This window comes from Protomyctophum bolini, assembly GCF_963924005.1.
Source record: "Protomyctophum bolini genome assembly, chromosome: 13".
Taxonomy (NCBI): Eukaryota; Metazoa; Chordata; class Actinopteri; order Myctophiformes; family Myctophidae; genus Protomyctophum; species Protomyctophum bolini.
In genome coordinates, this window is record NC_137874.1 from 16,037,837 (window position 1) to 16,056,606 (window position 18,770).

The 18,770-nt window shown below is 42.9% G+C and overlaps 1 protein-coding gene across 3 annotated transcripts; it reads right to left on the bottom strand.

Annotated features, from left to right (window-relative positions):
* Positions 1-3: 3 nt before the first annotated feature.
* nfrkb (nuclear factor related to kappaB binding protein) lies at positions 4-17,719 on the bottom strand. 3 transcript variants are annotated; one of them, XM_080780922.1, is made up of 29 exons: positions 17,613-17,719; positions 16,783-16,932; positions 16,484-16,685; positions 16,109-16,236; positions 15,488-15,659; positions 14,702-14,806; positions 14,356-14,429; positions 13,839-13,923; positions 13,549-13,711; positions 13,049-13,160; positions 12,280-12,406; positions 11,573-11,650; positions 11,013-11,089; positions 10,519-10,565; positions 10,232-10,295; positions 9,295-9,469; positions 8,946-9,052; positions 8,369-8,492; positions 8,007-8,086; positions 7,407-7,609; positions 5,670-5,925; positions 4,351-4,530; positions 4,026-4,252; positions 3,796-3,898; positions 2,883-3,087; positions 1,905-2,143; positions 1,113-1,219; positions 797-932; positions 4-287 (listed from the first exon to the last, which is right to left on the bottom strand). In XM_080780922.1, exons 2-29 carry the CDS (start codon positions 16,906-16,908, stop codon positions 153-155), a joined length of 3,837 nt encoding a protein of 1,278 aa, XP_080637048.1. In that variant the 5' UTR covers positions 16,909-16,932; positions 17,613-17,719; the 3' UTR covers positions 4-152. The 3 variants fall into 3 exon arrangements, with proteins under 3 accessions (XP_080637048.1, XP_080637047.1, XP_080637046.1); XM_080780921.1 differs by having other exon boundaries at positions 10,232-10,292; positions 13,549-13,726; XM_080780920.1 differs by having other exon boundaries at positions 13,549-13,726.
* Between the last annotated feature and the right edge of the window lie 1,051 nt (positions 17,720-18,770).

Genomic DNA, 18,770 nt, shown 5'->3' on the forward strand with positions numbered 1-18,770 from the left:
TCGGTGAAGAATTGGATTGGAATGCATTTGGCTCTGTTTGTACACTTTCAAAGTGAAATGAACACTACAATGCACGTTGGAAATGGGCACTATAGTAGGCTTCAAAGCTAGTTGACTGGGTGTCATTACTGTGGAGGAGCAGGCGAAGATCATCACTGCGGAGGTGCAGGGGGGGTATCCGCGGTGCTCTTGGATGCTGTTGTGACCACAACGGTAGAAACAGACTTGGGGGAGCCCGTGGTCACATGCTGCTGGAGCTGCTGTGCTTGTACGGTCTGGATCCGCACCTATGAGGAGGGAGAGCAAACAGGACAGAGATCATTATATAAGCTGCACAGATATATCCGTCCAGTCCATAGTCACACAATTCAACATTGCGGATCAAGCGGTCCAGGCGCATGCCAGATATAGGCTCTGGCCTGAGTGCGTTGCGTGTTCGAGTCCCATTCATGACAACCTTTGCTGCATGTCTCCCCTGTCTCTCTCTCTTTCCTGTCAATCTTTACTTGTATCAATCAACAAAGACAGAAAAGCCTAAAAAACTATTAAAACTATTTCCAGCAATCTAAAATTAATCCACTAATTCAATATTGCTCACGTGCCAACATTTTATAATGCTTTGTAAAACGTATATTCATTAATGAATCGTTATTTCTTATTTGGCGTGTACTTGTGCAGCGCCAGCATTGTTTTCCATCTGCTACAAGAGCGTTGGAACTAGATATGAGCATATGTGGTGTGTGTGTGTACACTGTACACGTGTTTGTGTGTGTGTGTGTGCGTGCCAAGTGCCAACCTGTGTGGCCTGTCCTTGCTGCTGCAGTTGCTGTAGTTGTTGGGCCGTGACGAAGCTCACCGGCTTGTTCCCAGCGATCAGCTTGGTGCCGGCGGGCATGGTGGTCAGGATGATGTTTCTCCCCAGACTGCTGATGCTGTTTGGAGAAAAGCCAAACAACAGTCAAAAAGTGTCGTAATTATTTTTCAAGTGACATATGACTTAAACTGTGAAATAAGCTACAATGTCTACAGTGCACCCCCCACAAATGTGTGGAACTGGGGGTAGGTATAAAAAAAAAAAAGGAAAAAAAAGACGTTAAGTCATGGAAACTCACTTGGTGTTGAGGCTTCCTTTCATGATAGGAGAGGTCACGACACTCTTGCTCTTCAGTGGCTGGTTGAGGACAGACAGCGGCAGTGTGATCCGGGCAGGTAACTTCCCCTGTCGACGGGATGACAACGCAGAACTTATATTATATATTATGACATAGGCCTACTGCATGTTCCTCACACACATTTGTTACATTTCTCCCCACACATGAAGTCACCGTAAAGCACTGTACTTACTGTGCTCAGTTATGACATTAGCATATGAAAATTACGTCACTTTGTTACGTGTAGTGAGCTTGTAGATCAGCTAATTCCGCTATGTATGGAAAACGCTTGAGAATGTATGTAAATGTTTCAAACGAAGATGACGATTATGACCAAAAATAATTACTATTATCCCAAACAATAGTCTCTATGCACACAGAATATATCGTAGTGGGAAGAGTTAGTTCTGTGTGCATAGAGCCTAATGCGATTATAGGCGAGTATGTATTAACCCATTCTGGACGGGAACCCTTTTGGTGTTAGCATTATGTTATGCTCTAGCTATTGAAAAATAGCAGAAGCGGTTCAACTGCGGTGGAAAAGGGGCCTGAGGGTGTACTAATGCCATGGAATCTGTTCAATTTAGTTACAAGTTACCGGTAGTTCACAGTTAACTCTAAGCATTTTAAATTGTAGATTTGGGGTCCAAGAGATGAGAAAGAAAAAGAAAAGATCAAACAGGGTTCCATTGCAGTGCATATCAAACGGAGGGTTCATGAAATGAAAAAGGTTGTGAACCACCGTTGTCTTACCGCTTGCGTGGTCACTACCGTAGCGGTGACAGGCACCTGCCGGACGGTGGCCGTGGCGGTCCCCAGCGTCAGCGTGGCACACGAAGCCGCCACCGTCAGCCCTTTGCCTCCTCCCATGGCAACCACGCCGGCCGAGAGGGTGGGCTGCTTGCTGCCGGCGGTGGTCACCGTAATGGTGTGGCCCTGCTTTCCCTGCGGGATCATACCCAGGCCCGGCATGATGCGGATGGTCGTGCCTCCTGCGCCACCGCCAACCATTTATTGTGGTTTTTTGAACGAAAATTGCACAGGGAAGACATGACAAATGACTTAAATATACACAGAAATGACTGACAATGACCGTTACCAACAATCAAAAACAATCATGCAATATGGCCGAAATATACCATATTTAATAACTTATTACCGGTATTTACGATATTGTTCAACAGACAAATGTATCCAGATGAATGGAAAATGCAACATAACGTGATTATCCCAAATAACTGCAATCAGGCAATTATGCAAGAGCCGTGACAGGAACCAAAATTCTTTCTGCTCAGCTTCTACCCAGACACAATATAAAGCGCAAAGAACGAATGTTTATACAGTAATGTCTTTTACAAGCTAAAAGAGTAATAGCATTAACCCGGAAGAGGCTGGACAAACCTAATATTGCACAGTGGTTCAAGGAACTGTCTATGTTTACCTCTGAAAAACATTCGTAGTTTTATACAATATATTGAAAATAATAAGTCGCACACCTGGAGAGGATTAGTGCTGTGTGATCGTCTTGTAATGCTTATTGTAACTGTCCTTTTTTGTTCTCTCTAATGAAATGTACTCAATGTTAAAAAACTATAAATATATTGTTGGAAAAAAAAAAAGAATTGTGACAGTCACACATGGAAACAATTGACGATTATGCAAAGATAATTGAGATCATCTCAAATAATTGCGATCGTGGCGATTACGTAATACTGTTTCTACGGGCCTTACCGCCGGGATTGCCGCCCTTGCCCGCGTCCGAGGACGACACCGTGAAGGTCCTGTTCTTCTGGTCGGCCAGCGTCACGGCCAGCGTGGGCATGAGGCGGATGCCCCCCATGTCCCCCGCTGCCTTCAGCGGGACCACCACCCCCGATGCCTTGCCGCCGGCCGAGGGGTCCCCGCCGCCGCAGATCGTGGCCACTGTCGTGTAGGGCTGTCGCGGTAATCGGCACACAAAAAAATTGCGATTAACGATTTGTTCTTGGCGTCGAACATTGGAACAAATGATGAATATTGTTTTAATTTCCGTTTTGGTTTTTAGGCTTCATGAATGATCACACATTGTACAGGGAAAATATGTCAGATAAATAAATATAAATAAACAAAGAAATGACTGACACATTTAATGAATACTTTCAAAGAAGGAAATGTAAAAATAGCGGAAATGCGGATTTACAAGCTCACAACACAAAATTACGTCACTTTGTTACGTGCAGTGAGCTTGTAGATCAGCTAATTCCGCTATGTATGGAAAACGCTTGAGAATGTATGTAAATGTTTCAAACGCAGATGACGATTATGACCAAAAATAATTACTATTATCCCAAACAATAGACTCTATGCACACAGAATATATCGTAGTGGGAAGAGTTACCGGTAGTTCTGTGTGCATAGAGCCTAATGCGATTATAGGCGAGTATGTATTAACCCATTCTGGACGGGAACCCTTTTGGTGTTAGCATTATGTTATGCTCTAGCTATTGAAAAATAGCAGATCTACAAGCTCATAGCGCGCCACTCGAGCTTGTAGGTCTGCTATTTTAGAAAAATCGAAGATCGACTGACATAGAAACATAGCTTTTTCGGAAAACTTTCAGGATGTAAAATAATTTTAATAATAATAATTTTGTAACAGGCCTACCGTCGTGGTGGAGAAGGAGGAGGGGGAGGAGTGGCGCGGCAGCGGCGGGGGCGGGGTTGAGACGTGTAGCGTGGCCGAGATGCTCTTGCCTCCGCTCGTCGCGCTGTTGATACAACACAGTTCCAGTTAGTTATAGTTTATATTTTTATTCTAGTGTTTATTTAGTTCAGTTAACAAAAAAGTTTTTTAAATGTTAGTTTTCGTTATTTCTTTTAGTTAACCATAATGACCTTGTGAGGAAGTCGGGGCTGAGCTTGACCGTGGTGACTGGGGACTTGGCGAGGGTGGCCATCATGTCCGGGGTGATGCGCAGCACCGTCTGGCCCTTGGAGTCCGTGGTGATGGAGGACGGGGGTAGGCGGAGGACATCTTTGCCCTGGATGCGCAGGTTGGTGGCAGTTATCGGGATCCCCGCGGCCCCCGGGGTCTTCATCCCCAGCTGGCCGGTGATGGAAACCTTATACACGTGCACAAGGACAGGAGTTCAGAGTCAGACAGATTTTCAAAAGATTTAACGGGGCAAAAATTAATTTGCATGAACAGAAAGCTGTGTACCTGTTTGATGTTCTGGCCGGTGACTCCCTGCAGGATGGCGGGGGATAAGGGGTTTTTGGCCGGGCTGCCAGGGGAACCGGCCTGAGGTTTAGCCACAGACACAGCTGACACCGACAGGCTGGTCGAGACCTGGACTGGACTGCTGCCAGACTGAGTCCTCAGAGGCAGGGATACCACTGTCTGCACACACACACACACACACACACACACACACACACACACACACACACACACACACACACACACACACACACACACACACACACACACAGATAATTATTTGCGTTCACATTTAAAAATAAATTCTTGAACACAAACAATAGGAGATGCGCAGCACAAACTTGGAAAATGTTGGTAATGCCTTAGCTCTCGGCTTGGGCATTCCTGCAATCTGCAGGTCTCTCACAACTGATTTAAGGACCAGCATCCTTAGACGTTGGTACTTTGGTAAGGAATGCCTCTTCCAGACTGGTCAAATGTACATGCCACTTCCAAAATGGTCACTCTGTATATATTCCCGAACCCGCGGCACACTGTGACTGGATTACCAGCCGGGTGCCCAGACGGTTACGCCACCGCCTGGGCCATATTAACACATTTTGTACATAATACGTCCTGAAACGTCATAAGGATTGGAACCGAGAGGTGCCTACGACGTCTGTGGACGTCCTAGCGACGTCCAAACGACGCGGGGCGAGATGATAATATTCAGAATTATTCCTATTTTTTTTTTTGGCATTTCGCTTTTCGCTTGCCGTATGCTAACGCTCTGTGCAACTATTAGCTTGTCATTGACTCCCATGTTAGCGCGGCGGAAATAATGACTCGTATCTCCTGATCCAGGGCGCTCTCCGTGGTGATGAATGGATCGATATGCTGGCGCTGCGTTTCTGCTCCTCATCCGTCTCTCCCGCAAAATATGAACTCTTTTTGGAGCGTATATAAATATATTAAGATGATCGGAGATTGTGAGGTCACTTTGTCAGTCAACTTTTTTAAGAAAGTATTTCCGGTTCATGGCTTTCAAAATAGAAGCGATCACTACTCTGGCGATTACTCTGGCGCAAGCAGCGCCTTTATTTTGATGCAGTTCCGGTACTAAATGTGTTAACAGCTTTTAATCCAGAATTGGTCGATGTCACCATGTGCCACTGTACAAAACAAAAATAAAATGAACAAACTGTACAAAAAACTAACTTTCAAAAGGCCACAGTGCTGTCCAGAGGGCAGGTGCCCTAGCACTACCATGTGTCTATCTGTGCACGCCCCTGGCATGCTTATTCCACCACTGAAAACAACATTCTTCCACATTTGCTTACCTGTGAAATCCCCTTGGTGCCCACTGACACCGGCAGCCTGATCTGGTGAGGGGACTGGTGCACCAGCGTGGCCTGCTGAGCTGCCACGTTGGTCTGCGCCGACACTACGCGCACCTGAGGCAGAGCGCCGTGTCCTCCCAGGTGGCTCACTATGCGAGCCGCGTGCTGCTGGGACGTGGCTGGCTGCGCTGCCGCCTGGCTGCTGGGCAAGATGGTGCCCAGCTGGGGCATGGAGGGAGAGGACACGAGGAGAACCCTGGGCCAGGGCACATAAAGGAAAGAGAACAGGGTTGGATCTTTAATCCTCATCACACATCAGAGCTGTGAAAACGGTGTCTGGGGCTGTGATGACGTGTAGAATCCCTGCCCTGAGTGCCCTCTGAAAGCAAGCTGCGCTATGGACAAAAGCAACTGTAGACCATACAGGTAGTCCGGCACTTTTATACTTTATATTACTGCCAACCACTTTCCAAAGCATACTGTACGTTTTCATTTTAGAATCACCCCATTGATTTCACTATTTATTATTATTTTCATTTACTTTCTGGTAATAAACCCATTAAAAACTAAAAGGGCACCACTACGTTCAAGACTCCTACTGAAATCAAATGGCTTCCTAAACTTATGGTATGCTTTGGAAAATGTTGTCAGTAATGACAAGTAAAACATTAGCCATAGTCGAATGGGTTTCCTTTTAACGGAGTGATTCTTAACAAGCAATGGAATCTCATAGGAAATAACTATATCAAATAAGTCTGTGTCCAAATGTACTGTATAACAACTGATCTTGCAATATCAATATTCAGAAGAAATCTCTTACAATATCACTCATAACTGCACTGCCCTACAAAGCCAAAGTGCAGTTCTACGTTTTTGGACAGGACATATTTGTGTATCGCAAAGATCAAATTAGCCTCTGTGATTTCGGGGAATAAACAATTACCTAAGTTAAAAATAATTTACAAGAAGTCTACACAATTAGAGAATGTAGAAGAATTCTTATTTTGATGAACATTTGCCTGTTATCTCTCCTATGGTACCAAAGTCAATACAGCATGGAAATGTGGACATATTCTTTAGTTTTGGGTCTGCAAAGCTACATCTCATGGTGGTCCATGGCTCAAATGCAGAATAGACTAGATAAAGTGCCCCTTGGGGCACATGTCTCCACCAGGGCAGGTCAGGTTCTGGCCTCCTGGTGGTGCTATAATAGGCCAATGTGAAAAGGGTGCCATTTCTTCTTACGCCTTGGATGGCAATTGGATGATTTGAGGCATTTTGTTCCAAAAATGTGTTTTGCAAAAATCCACCTGTACCACAAATCCACCGCTATAACAGGCCAGTGTGAAAAGGGTGGGATATATTCCTCAGCCTAGTAGGAAAGTCTGTGAAAGATTTCACGTAAATTGCACGCTGCGTTCATGATTTGAGGCTTTTTGTTCGAAACGGGCCAATCCTGCAAACCTTGAAAGCCAATGTTAGCCAATTAGGATGGAATATGAAATATCGGACAGATCCGTCTTGAACACATGACTATAGAGATAGTGTGTTTGTTTTTCAAATGTCGACCTCCTGCTGTTCTGGAAAATGTGAGGCAGAGGTTCATCGTTGGCATCCAGGGAGTGTGAGTGCCAAATTTGGCACAGACCGGGTTAGCGGTGCCGGACATTAGCTGACTAACAGACAGACGGACGGACAAAACAGCCTGCCTGGTGGAGACAATAGCCTTCTACAGACCCTGGGCTGGACTTGGCTGCGTCTGGGACTCCACTCTTTGTGGGCGTGCCGACTGTGGAGGCCATCGGTGACTTGGGGGTGCCAGGTGTGCTTGGTGTGGGCGTGGCGGGGGCCGGGGACATGGGGTTGGTTCCCAAAACATCCAGTCCGGCCTCCAGAGAGCCAGGGGTTTTGCCGCCGCCTCCTTCCTTGCTGCCAGACTTCTACGAGGAAAAGCAAAGCTTGAGAACCAATAATAACCAAGAAACAATAAATAATAATAATAAGAAATAATAAAATATTAATAATAATCAGTGTTTATTCAACTCAGATAATTCGTACACACTGAGTTACTGTCTAAAAGAAAATAGTATACCAGGCATAAACTATCTCTTGTGCAACCTTCATAGAGTTCGGATTTCAAATTTAAATTATATCCTCATAATAAATACTTAGAACAAAGTACTATTGACTTCTTTACTGCCAATACTTTGACTTTAAATAACTATGTAATGTAATGTTATTACAAAATCACATACAGTATGATATCTATATTACAGTATACTGTAACAAATGTGCAGTGAAAGGTGTCATTGATGTAGAAACCTAGGTAGGACTCACAGGCTTAGATGCAGGTTTAGGTTTTTGCTGTAGGGCTTTTCTGGCTTTGGCTGCAGCAGCCTGAGCCTGATGGATCCTCTCTGGATTGAGGGAAAGAGACAACATTGATCCGTGTTGGAGTTAGCTACAGAGGCACTGCACGGAACAATTTACAGGATTACAGGACCAATGAAAACATTGAGTATTGTTGGAGTTAGCTACAGAGGCACTGCTCGGAACAACTTACATGATCACAGGACCTATGAAAACATTGAGTATTGTTGGAACAGTCTTGCGGAGCCATGCCACACAACATTTTAGTGTGTCATTTGACTGCATTTAGCATGCAAAAAAACAATTCATTGTGAGATCACTAAACTCACCGAACTCCTCCTGACTGCGATCTCGGTGCAGGTAGATCCACAGCTTGCGTCCGATGTCGTACTTCACACAGGGGTCTTTCTCGTAGTGAAGTCGGTCCAGAGCCCCACTGACCACTGTGTTCACCTGTAAACAGTGGTGGAAAGTAAGTACATTTACTTAAGTACAATTTTGAGGTATTTGTACTTTACTTGAGTATTTCCAATACTTTTACTTCTACTCCACTACATCTCGGATCCAAATATAGTACTTTTACACTACATTTATTTGAAAACTTTAGAACAAGTTACTTTGTAGATTTAGATTATTATTACAAAATACAGTAACCACTTCAGCCCTATAAATATTTCGACCATTTGATTTGATTTGTAGATCTGCTATTTTCAAAGAATCGTATACAATGTATACCCCCCGGGCGTTTGTGGTGTTAAACAAAAACTTTACTGTGCATCTTTAGTTGCAGTTTTCTTTAGTTTTTTATGTATGTCTGCTGATTTTCAATAATTCATAATTGTGATCAAAATAATCTCATTGGTTTTTAACCACATAAACTTTGTACAGTACGAGCCACTGCCATACCTGAGCACTGGTGACATCTGGTGCTAGAAACTGGGAGTCCTTCAATAGCTCGCATATCTCGGCTCTGGTTCCTTCTCCATTTGGCAATCTGGCTGCTGCATCCCGCACTGCAGTAAAGAATGAAAGGTCATTTCAGCCACACGCACTGAGAATAATGGTTAACTGAATGGTAATACTTACAGCTTGGCTGCAATGTGGTCACTATTTATTCGTTTTTGAAAGTCAAAAGGTGAGGGCTAGAGATTTGATTTAATATCAGCAATGGTTATGGTTAGTGCAGTTCTGGTAGGTACTACTGTACCTCCGGGGCGATAAAGATTCTTTGTACAGCAGGAAAAGGTGATCTAACCCAGAGAGAGAATGGTGACGTAGGCCGGACGGTCCGAACGTAGCAGAGTGTGTTCCCTGGCTTTGTTGAGAGACATCTCCTTGTCAAACACCCCTTTAACAGGCCCCACCACTGACTCGAAGCCGTGCATCCTGAACCGGAAGGCTTTGTGTGGCTGGTCGTACCTCTGTTGCTCCTAATAGACAAGACAAGAGAGACAGAGAGATAGGGAGAACATAGATTGTAGGAGGACTGACTACATAAATAAATAAATAGATTCTTAAGGCCTATTCATAGTCTGGATTTTCGGTGGTGAGGTGACCACCGGAGCTGAAATAACGTTGAGCGGTGGCGAGTAAAAACAGAGAGAAGGGCTGGAGCGGTGGCGGTGGTTTGCTCTTCACCGCGGCTCATGACGTCATGTTGTAGTTCGGTGGATACCTAACCACCGAAAATCCAGACTATGTATGAGCCTTTAGTCACAGTAATTCGTCGACTAATTGATTAGTTGACTTAATGATCACATAATGATCACGTAAAATTATGTTGCTGTATACAATCATACAGGTTGGTGAGGTTGAGAACTGAACATTCTAATGTTGATTTCACAACGGCTACTGGTTATTATTCATTGGAATACAGACAGGTAAGATTAAAGGGTTACATCTGGAGTTTACAAGAGATGTACTAATTCTTTTTAAAAGAACAATTCATTCAGCATGGACAAAGTCTTGATCGACCAAAACCAAACCAAGCGATTCATCTATTATACGACTATGAGGGGACAGCCCTGGGAGATGTGCTACGTTACCCAACAGTAGTATGGTTAGTTTTACAGTAAAACTGTATTTGTCACATACTGTAATTAGTAGGGGTCTGTACCATGTCTGAACAAATCACGAACAATGTATTGTAAATGAAATAAGTACCGGTAGATTGTAATGAAAACTTTACTAACCTGGATTTGAAAGACGTGTCTCTCATCTCCAGTGCTGGGTCTCACCACATAGTCAGTCCAACTGCTTTATTAGTCAAATATAACACACATGTCAAATATTTACACTGAATGTAATACAACTACAAAAGGAAACTATGCTGGTCTATACAATACATGTGTATAAACTTAGTGCAATTTTCTTTAGGCACTTGGCCACTGCAGTGTACACACAGGAAAATCTTAAGTGTTGATAATTTATGCATTTGTGTATTACAAGGTCAAGTAAAGTGAATTTATAGATGACTTACACTCTGGTTGTGGGGGACGTTATCTCCGACAGTTCTTCACTTTCTGTCTGTGGAAGACATTACAAGAGATTAGCAGAGATGTTTGGATTACAAAAACAATTAGTCATTATGAAATATGTATTTTCAAAATGGCCGTGGAATTTTAATTTCTGAGGAACATTATATACAGAGAATATCACCTTTGATACCTGATGAAGGTCGTAATAGACCGAAACGTTGTTAACAGAGTAGCCTAATAAACTACTGCTATAAGTGAAGACAGTGTGCAGGACTTCATTTTTTCTCATTGTTGTACTGGTTGCCAGCTCCGACGCACCTGTCCCAGTGGGTGTGCATAAGGACGCACCTGTCCCAGTGGGTGTGCATAAGGACTTTTCTCTATAATGTGCAAGGAGTTGCCTTGGTGTGGACGGCCTTAAAAGTAAAACCGTTTTGTTGCGACTAGTTGCATTGGTGTGGTTTTGTATACATTAGGGTCCCACCGGTAATCATACCTTAATAACCAGATCTTTGGAGTCCAGCCACAGCTGACACAGTGCATTAAGATCCTTCTCCGAGTCCAGACTGGGACCTGCAGGATGTTAACAACCTTTCATTACAAAATGCTAAATCGGAGAAAACCACTCAAACGTTTCCTTGCGTCAACACACCTGTTGTACAGCAAAGCCTCCTAAAGCTACAATAGCATGTCCTACCCAGGATTCAAACCCAGGTCTCCTGCACGAGCAACCTTTCTACTGCAGAGCTTAAAAGACGACTTCACCCATTTTCAATGTATCTTCATATAATTGGTCCTCATTAATGCTCATGTTAAAATGGTACAATTTTTCTACTCTGTCTGTGTCTCAGAGAAGGGCTGTGGACATTTCAGAAACGTGTCTACCAGTGATATCATCGATGTGAGATCCAAGCTACAGTAATAGAAACTGGAGGCTTTCGATTCCTGGAAAGTTAACATGCTATAATGAAAGACATTGTTCCCAAGTTAATAAAAAAAAATCTAAATAAGGTTTGGAAAAAAAAGAAGATAGACAGCTATTGCAAAACTTCTTACCTATCCACTTCCACTGCTGAGACTGGTCCCCAAACTCCACATATGGAGTGAACCCGGTGGGGAGAGCCATCATACCATCTGAACCACAAACACACAAGCAATGAATACATACAAAGGGTTTTAATCATGTATGCCCTTATTATACTTAGTCAGACAAGGTTTTGTGATGTGAAAGTAGACACATCACAAGCTCACGAGTCAATACATTGCATCACAGTGCGTTGTGAGTTTGTAGATCTGCTATTTTCTGAAAATAGTTTTATATACATTTTAGGAGTGAATACATCTGTTTAGATGCCTTTGACAGCCTGTCAGCTGGTCAGTCAATGCTGCCCCACTTGTCTATCTATATATGACAGAAAACAGGTGTAGGACAAAGCCTACGACAGCTCCCGACCTGACATTTGGCGTGGCGTACACCAAAGTTCTGTAATGATAAATGCTGAAAGTTGTGGTGATTACAGCGTACGCCTCATTTATCAAAACAATTGATAAATGAGGGCCTACGTGCATATTTATTGTCAATCTTGACAATCGTTACATTCCCATCTTAACATCTTGGCTGTTTTTAATAACATGCAGCAGACTACATGAAAAGTCTGCCATTCTCCATTACTGAACTGTGAATCCACGTCAACATGGTGTGCCATTCCAATGAAGGGTATCAATGAGGTCATCTTAAAAGGCAGTGGAATCACACAACTCACCTTTAGCTTCACCTGCAAGGAACTGCAGGGCTGGCAGTACCATCTCTGACCAGCAGGAGGCAGATGAAAACCAGGGGTTGAGTGAACTGGCCGGAGAGGACTGCCATACTTGAACTCTCTCCTCTAACTGGGACACAGACACAGTTCAAAGGTCAGTTTGTAGCTATAACCTACTGTGAGCTGATTTCGTATGACACGCCAAGCACATAATATATTGCTTGTCTGCCATGACAGCAACACCCATATTTACTGGCCCTTTGCGGAAGGCGATACACGTTTCTACATTCATGGCAGGAGCTGTTCAGTGTCAGGGACATTTCTACATGACTGGACGAGTCAAGGGTCAAACCAGGGACCTCCCAGACGTCCTCTCTCTCTACCCACCTATATGTCTTTCAAACAGCAATGAGTGCTACTAAAGCTCACTAGTACAGTACAGTGGTTCTCAAACATTTTCATGTCAATGACCCCCAAACTGATGTATTTGACGGTGGACCGTCATTTGAAAAGATTTGGTGCCAGGGACCCCATGAGAAGATTTAGCAATATATTTCAAAAATATGCAATGAGCATTTACTATAAATCGAATATTTTCGAATAGCTGGAAAAATAAATGGGGCTTTAGAGTTCTAAACTGCTTCTGCTACCCCTCAAGGATCACAGAGGGTCCTCAGACCCCCCCTTTGAGAACCAGTGCACTAGTAGGAATTATAAGCATAATAATAAATTGACCAGTCAGATTGCTTCATGGCTGAAACTTGGTTAATACCATTGACGTGCTAGCCAGGATTTCTGATTTCAAGACGCTCTCCAACAAGTTGAAGAAACTGATGGCTATCTCCTCCACAGCCGCAGGGCTGTTCTGAGACTCATCCATCACCCTGTCATGAAAAAAGCAAGAACACAAAAAAATATTAAAATTAACACAGAAAGGTCAAGGCGTTCCTCAACCAGTATTATAGCTTTTATATACAGAAATAAAGATATACTAGCTCCGTCATTGGCACAGGGACCACTAAACCCTCTCTGGCTGTCCTTTATGGGAACTCTGAGCCCACAGTAAAATCACATGTTTTGTACATCAAGCTTCAAAAGACGGCGATCTCCGTTCTGGGCAGTGTGTTAATTAGTGCAGGTCCATACCGTACAACATAGCTATTAGGACATGACCACCTGTTTTTCTTAATCACCGTTTATTTTACAGGACTGTTGCTGTATATTGTTTTTAGAATATGAACTTGAACAATCCCAGTTCTACAGTACACTCACTCTTCCTTGATGTTGGCCAGTGGAGTGGACGGGGCGTCAGGGGGAGCAGATGGTGTGGGCATCTCTGAAGACCCAAGAGGTTCACAGGGATCCTCAGCTTCCACTTTGATTGTTCTCATCTTCTTCTTCCTCCTCTCCTCTTTAATCCTTTTCTTAGGCAGTGCTAGATCAAACAGTGCTGGACGGTGAATAAATGACGGACGGACATTAAACCATTATCTTAACACACAAAAAGGAAACCCAGAGAGATGTGAAAATGCAAGAAAAATAAATAAAGGTAATTTACTCACTCATAGCAGAGCCTTTCCGGCCAATATTTACTCTTGAAATCATGTCCCCAAGTTGGATATCAGACGTCATCAGGTCTGGATGGTCCTAAGAGAACAAATCCAAGTAAGCGGAAAACGCATTTTTGGTTGAACTGCCCCTTTAAACCCAGTGAGAAGCAGTGCGCTCAATAAAAAAGAATCACACTTGTGTGAAGTGAGGTGCGCTCACTGTGGGTGCCACATGGCGTCACTGCTTAAACTTAAAGCAAACATTAAAAGTCCATAAACTTGACTGCCACATGACATCACGAGTGGGGGCCTGCTTTGTTTTTTTGTCCATAGACTAGGCTGATTTCTGTGGTGCATGAAAAAGACGGAGGGGCTCAGGCCCTGCAAAAATATCTGTGAGGTTGTGCAGTACATGATCCTAATAGGTAGGAAACAACATTGTAACGACGCCTGGGTTAAGAAAGTCTCATTTAAGAAAGTCTCATTTAAGAACACAGATCTATAAATGATGCACAAGGAGGCCACTCACTGGCTGTCTCTTCCTCTTCTCCTTGTGGTTCTGCAGCATCGTTTTCAAGTCACGCTCTCCGAGCTCCATCCTTTCTGGAAAGGAAAAAAAGAAAGTGTCTTCTGAGCTGCAGTATGATGACAGCATATAGAGCAGTGGTTCCCAAATTATTAGATTAGATTATGATTAGTTTAATGTGCAACATTATTTTCTCATTCAACAGTAAACAAATCAATATAGTGTATATGGATAATTAGCAGATCTTTTTAATACCAAATTGGCAAAATAATACATACGAAAGAGATAAACATCGTGGAAATAGCTGATCTACAAGCCAACACAATATTTATCTGGGGAACAGACTGACCAGTACTCTTCATGTCCTGGGTACAGAGGCTGGGGTGAACCCTGAGAGAGATGGTGGCTGTGGGGGATGAAGGTGACGGTGGAGCTGGAGGCCACGACGAAGAGTCTGAAAATACACGCAAAAATGTTTGAAATGAAAGGAAAGCTTTACAGATTTCCAACCCCAATTGTTCCAGTATGAGGAGAACAATGAGTGTGGCAAAAAAATTGCACTAATTACAGTTAGTGTTATTGATCTCCTCACATCACAACAATGGTATTTAGTCACACTGCGACACTGTCCACATGAAGCTCAAGATCCACATCCCAAAAAAGGTTGTTACATTTATTTTACCATTCAATGTTCTGAAACTCACATTTGATTATGATAAACATGAGATTGACACAGCAGTTGCGTAACTGCAAATGTGTTATTCACAGTTTTACCATGACCAGTCTGACTGTTTTAGCCATTAAGTTAAGATATGTGAATACCTTGACTCCTTCAAAACCACTCTCAAAGGGAACCAACGGATGGCTGCAATTCTAAACTGGACAACTTAATTAACACAATCCATGCTACCACCCCAGGCCAGAATGTGGTGCCAGTGCCAGAAGAATGTGTGAAAACCGAATCGCTGACTAACCAGTGTAACCACGTGTTGTAGCCACCATGTTATTGTGTTATTATTCTGCATACTGTGAATACAATTTCCAATTTCCAATCAGTACATAAAGTCTTGATGTATAGAGAAATGTGTACAGACATTATGTTAAGTAAAGCAGAATGTAAAGCAGAAGAGCTCACCATCATCGTCAGATGAAACATTACTGTCCCCACACTCGATTTTGACTTCTCTCAGTATCCTACTTGTTCTTCTTCTGACTCTTGGTTCCTGCATCTCAGCGTGAGTCCGAGTTGGCAATTTACGTTTCAGTGGAGCATCCAGTCCATTGTGAACGGCTACCTCCAAAAGATCCTGCAATGTAAAGACATAACAAGATCAAGTAAAGATCTATCATTTGACTCAGACAAATAGACCAAATGAACACCCGTTTGTACACTAGTACAGTAAAATGAACACTAAGGATGTTACAGTGTAGAAGGCCACTTGCCTTGATACAAAAATATATGAGTGATCGTTAACGTTTCTGCTAAGCTGTAGAGGTGCAACATTGTCTGCCTCCAGTATCTATCCGGAACACATAGACTTTATTACGTCCCCTTTATTTGGAGAACCACGTCGACTGGACAGGATACAGACATTTAGATAAATAAAATGCAATACAAGCGAGTCGTGGGTTGTGCTGTGCGTCAAACTTCCCTCAAACTTGACACTTCTGTCTTTCTAATTGGTTTACTACTGTAGTCTGAGGATCAATGAAATAATTACCCCACTGAAGTGAAGGTAGTCCAGACATACGGTACCTTTCTCGAGACAAGGATCTGCTTCAGCAGTCTGTGGTAATACTGCTGCAGTGAAAACAACTGGCGTTTCTTCTGGGACTTGGTACACAGCTGTCTGTACCTGACCACCTCGGGGTTGAAGTGGCCATCTGAGTTGAATAGAAAAGATGGGTTATATTCAAGGCATGCATGCTCTAAATATGCAATTTTAACCACTATTTTGTACAAGCGCACAACATTTCACATCGCACATGTTGTGAGCTTGTATATTGCTATTTTCAAACATTTCCACCATGGTTACTTTATTTGTATTATGGTGGGACACTGGGATGATATTAACATTGCTGCAAATAATTATGAATACATAGCATAAAAAAAAAAGAGCAGGAGAGAGACCTCGGAATAGTTTTTGTGCAAGGTGGAGAGGATTTCCGAAGGCAAAGTTCTTGTCGTTGAACAGGCCGCTGATGGTAGCGTTCTGTTCAGTGACGCTGTTGTCGGGGAACTGTGGCAGAAACTGACGAAGGTGCTGCCTCTGGGCCTCTGACAGGGCTTCTGTCCATGTGCTTTCACTCAGCACAGAGAAGAAGATTTCAGGCTGATGGCAGAAGTAAGCTGATGTTACTATACAACCACTGATATGTGTAACCAAACAGAGACCCATGAGAACCACGATTTTGCAACTTTTGACTCACGTCCTCCAGCAGGTCCTCTGGCAGGCTCACTCGACAGTCACCCAACATGCAGTCTTCCGTTATCGGCCCATCGTTTTCTCCCCTCGGATCAAGTGGGTCTGTTAGCATGTGGGCAAGGGCTTCCATTGGTTCTTCTTTGTTGTATCAACCCTAAGGAGACATGGTGTGTGTGATTATACAGGAGATTACTGTAGCTTACACCAGTGATTCTGAAACTGTTTAATTTCAAGGACACTCACTTTGATGATATTATTATTATCACCTCTGGGATCCCAATCTAAAACATTGGTATTGTTGGACATGCTTTAGTCTGATATGGTGTCATCTGGTCCAGAATTAGACGGGGAATTTGAGTTATTGGAGTATTTACTTAACCCTACGCTGGGGGACCCCTTGGAACCCCCCCCCCATGGATCGGGACCAGGTTGAGAACCACTTGACAAAAACGTCAAATTGCATCAAATCTGTCCTCAATCCAATGTTACAAAAATACTTGCTTAACAACACATCAACACTGAGCCACGGCAATTTAGATACAAGAGAACGAGGACGAATACAGCTTTGCAGTTTGCACTACACATTCATTCAGCCCAGTTAATAGATACCGGGGTAGTTAATATTATTTGTAAGTTTGCTACTACTACTAATAAATGAATGGCAAATAGGTAGTTAGCATTAGCATTAGCGTAGCTATGTATTTAACTGCAAAACAAACCAATGTAGCATTGTTTAGAGCTAACAAAGAGCTCTTTCGCGCAGTGCACATAATAGCTGTACATACTACGCATTTTGCAAACAGAGTCAAATCCATTAAATAAAAAATAATTTACCCGAAAGTGCTGGGTTGTACCATAAAGGTTGTAAGTAACTGTCTGTAAGTGGCCATAAACAATATTTGGGGAAAAGGTCGGAATGCTTTGGCTGATGGACCGTTTTCTTCTTCGCAGACACCACTTGGGCAGAGTGTAGGGGGCCCTCTACAGGTTGAAAGCCTCAGCGCTGCACACTGCAGAGGAGATGGTCACCAGTGAAGTGGGGAGTGGGATACCCGGATACACGATACACACGGTGTTTCGTCTCCTCCGGGGGACCCCCACTGTCCCGACTCCCCACTTCCCACCAAGGGTCCTTGAGGGAGTCCTTGAGGTCCCAGCTAAATTATTGACCAATAAGGTCAATAATAACCCAGCGTGATGCGCTGAACTTTGCTGAAGGAACCATGTGGCATTGTGGCAAATGCGGCTGCCTCTCTACTCCTGTCAGTGTACTCGCGACCAAACTTCAGGTGAAGGTAAGCTGTCGTAAAAATACAAATAAAAAGTAAAACAAACAAACACAATGTTTTTTCGAGGGTGTTTTATAGACCACCAACTAGACAATGAGAAAAGGTGACGCAACTCCTAATTTTAAGCAGTCTGCAGTTTATATCATTTTTTTTACAGAATTCTGTACAGGTTCATATTAAACATCCAAGCAAGAATGTAGCCTACAGTCTATATCCATTTCCCATTGATACACACACACACACACACACACACACACACACACACACACACACACACACAGAGAGAGACAGACAGACAAAAGTGAAACATTGGAAACAAGTTTGAAACATTGGAAATAAACAGTTCTTAATTGATAGGCCTACTTTGTCGATTCCAGAATCACAAAAGCAGGAATACTGTATATAGTCTACATTGCAACTGGGTCAATATCAAATTGCGGGACTTTTTGAGTTTAAAAATTTCTGGAAAAAAAGTTATTATTTTCTAATATATTATTATTTTATCTTACAGAGTATTCCTTAGAGATTATGTTTTCAGTAATTGCCAAGCTCAGGCATGTTCTGATTTTAGATATTTAATCAAAAAACAGAGATGGTAACTCATTTTTGGTCAACTATGTTACGGACAAAAACTGTAATTGTCTGTATATGGATAAATGTCAGATTTTTAAACAAATCATTGTTCTTGGAAGAATATGCGTCC

Excerpts from the sequence above, each read along its gene's own strand:
- nfrkb (XM_080780920.1), bottom strand. The coding sequence starts at position 16,908 with ATGGAAGCCCTTGCCCACATGCTAACAGACCCACTTGATCCGAGGGGA. Across the intron at positions 8,493-8,945 it reads CAGATGTCACCAGTGCTCAG|GTGAACACAGTGGTCAGTGG; the intron begins GTATGGCAGTGG and ends CACTGTTTACAG. Across the intron at positions 933-1,112 it reads AAAGGAAGCCTCAACACCAA|CATCAGCAGTCTGGGGAGAA; the intron begins GTGAGTTTCCAT and ends TTCTCCAAACAG.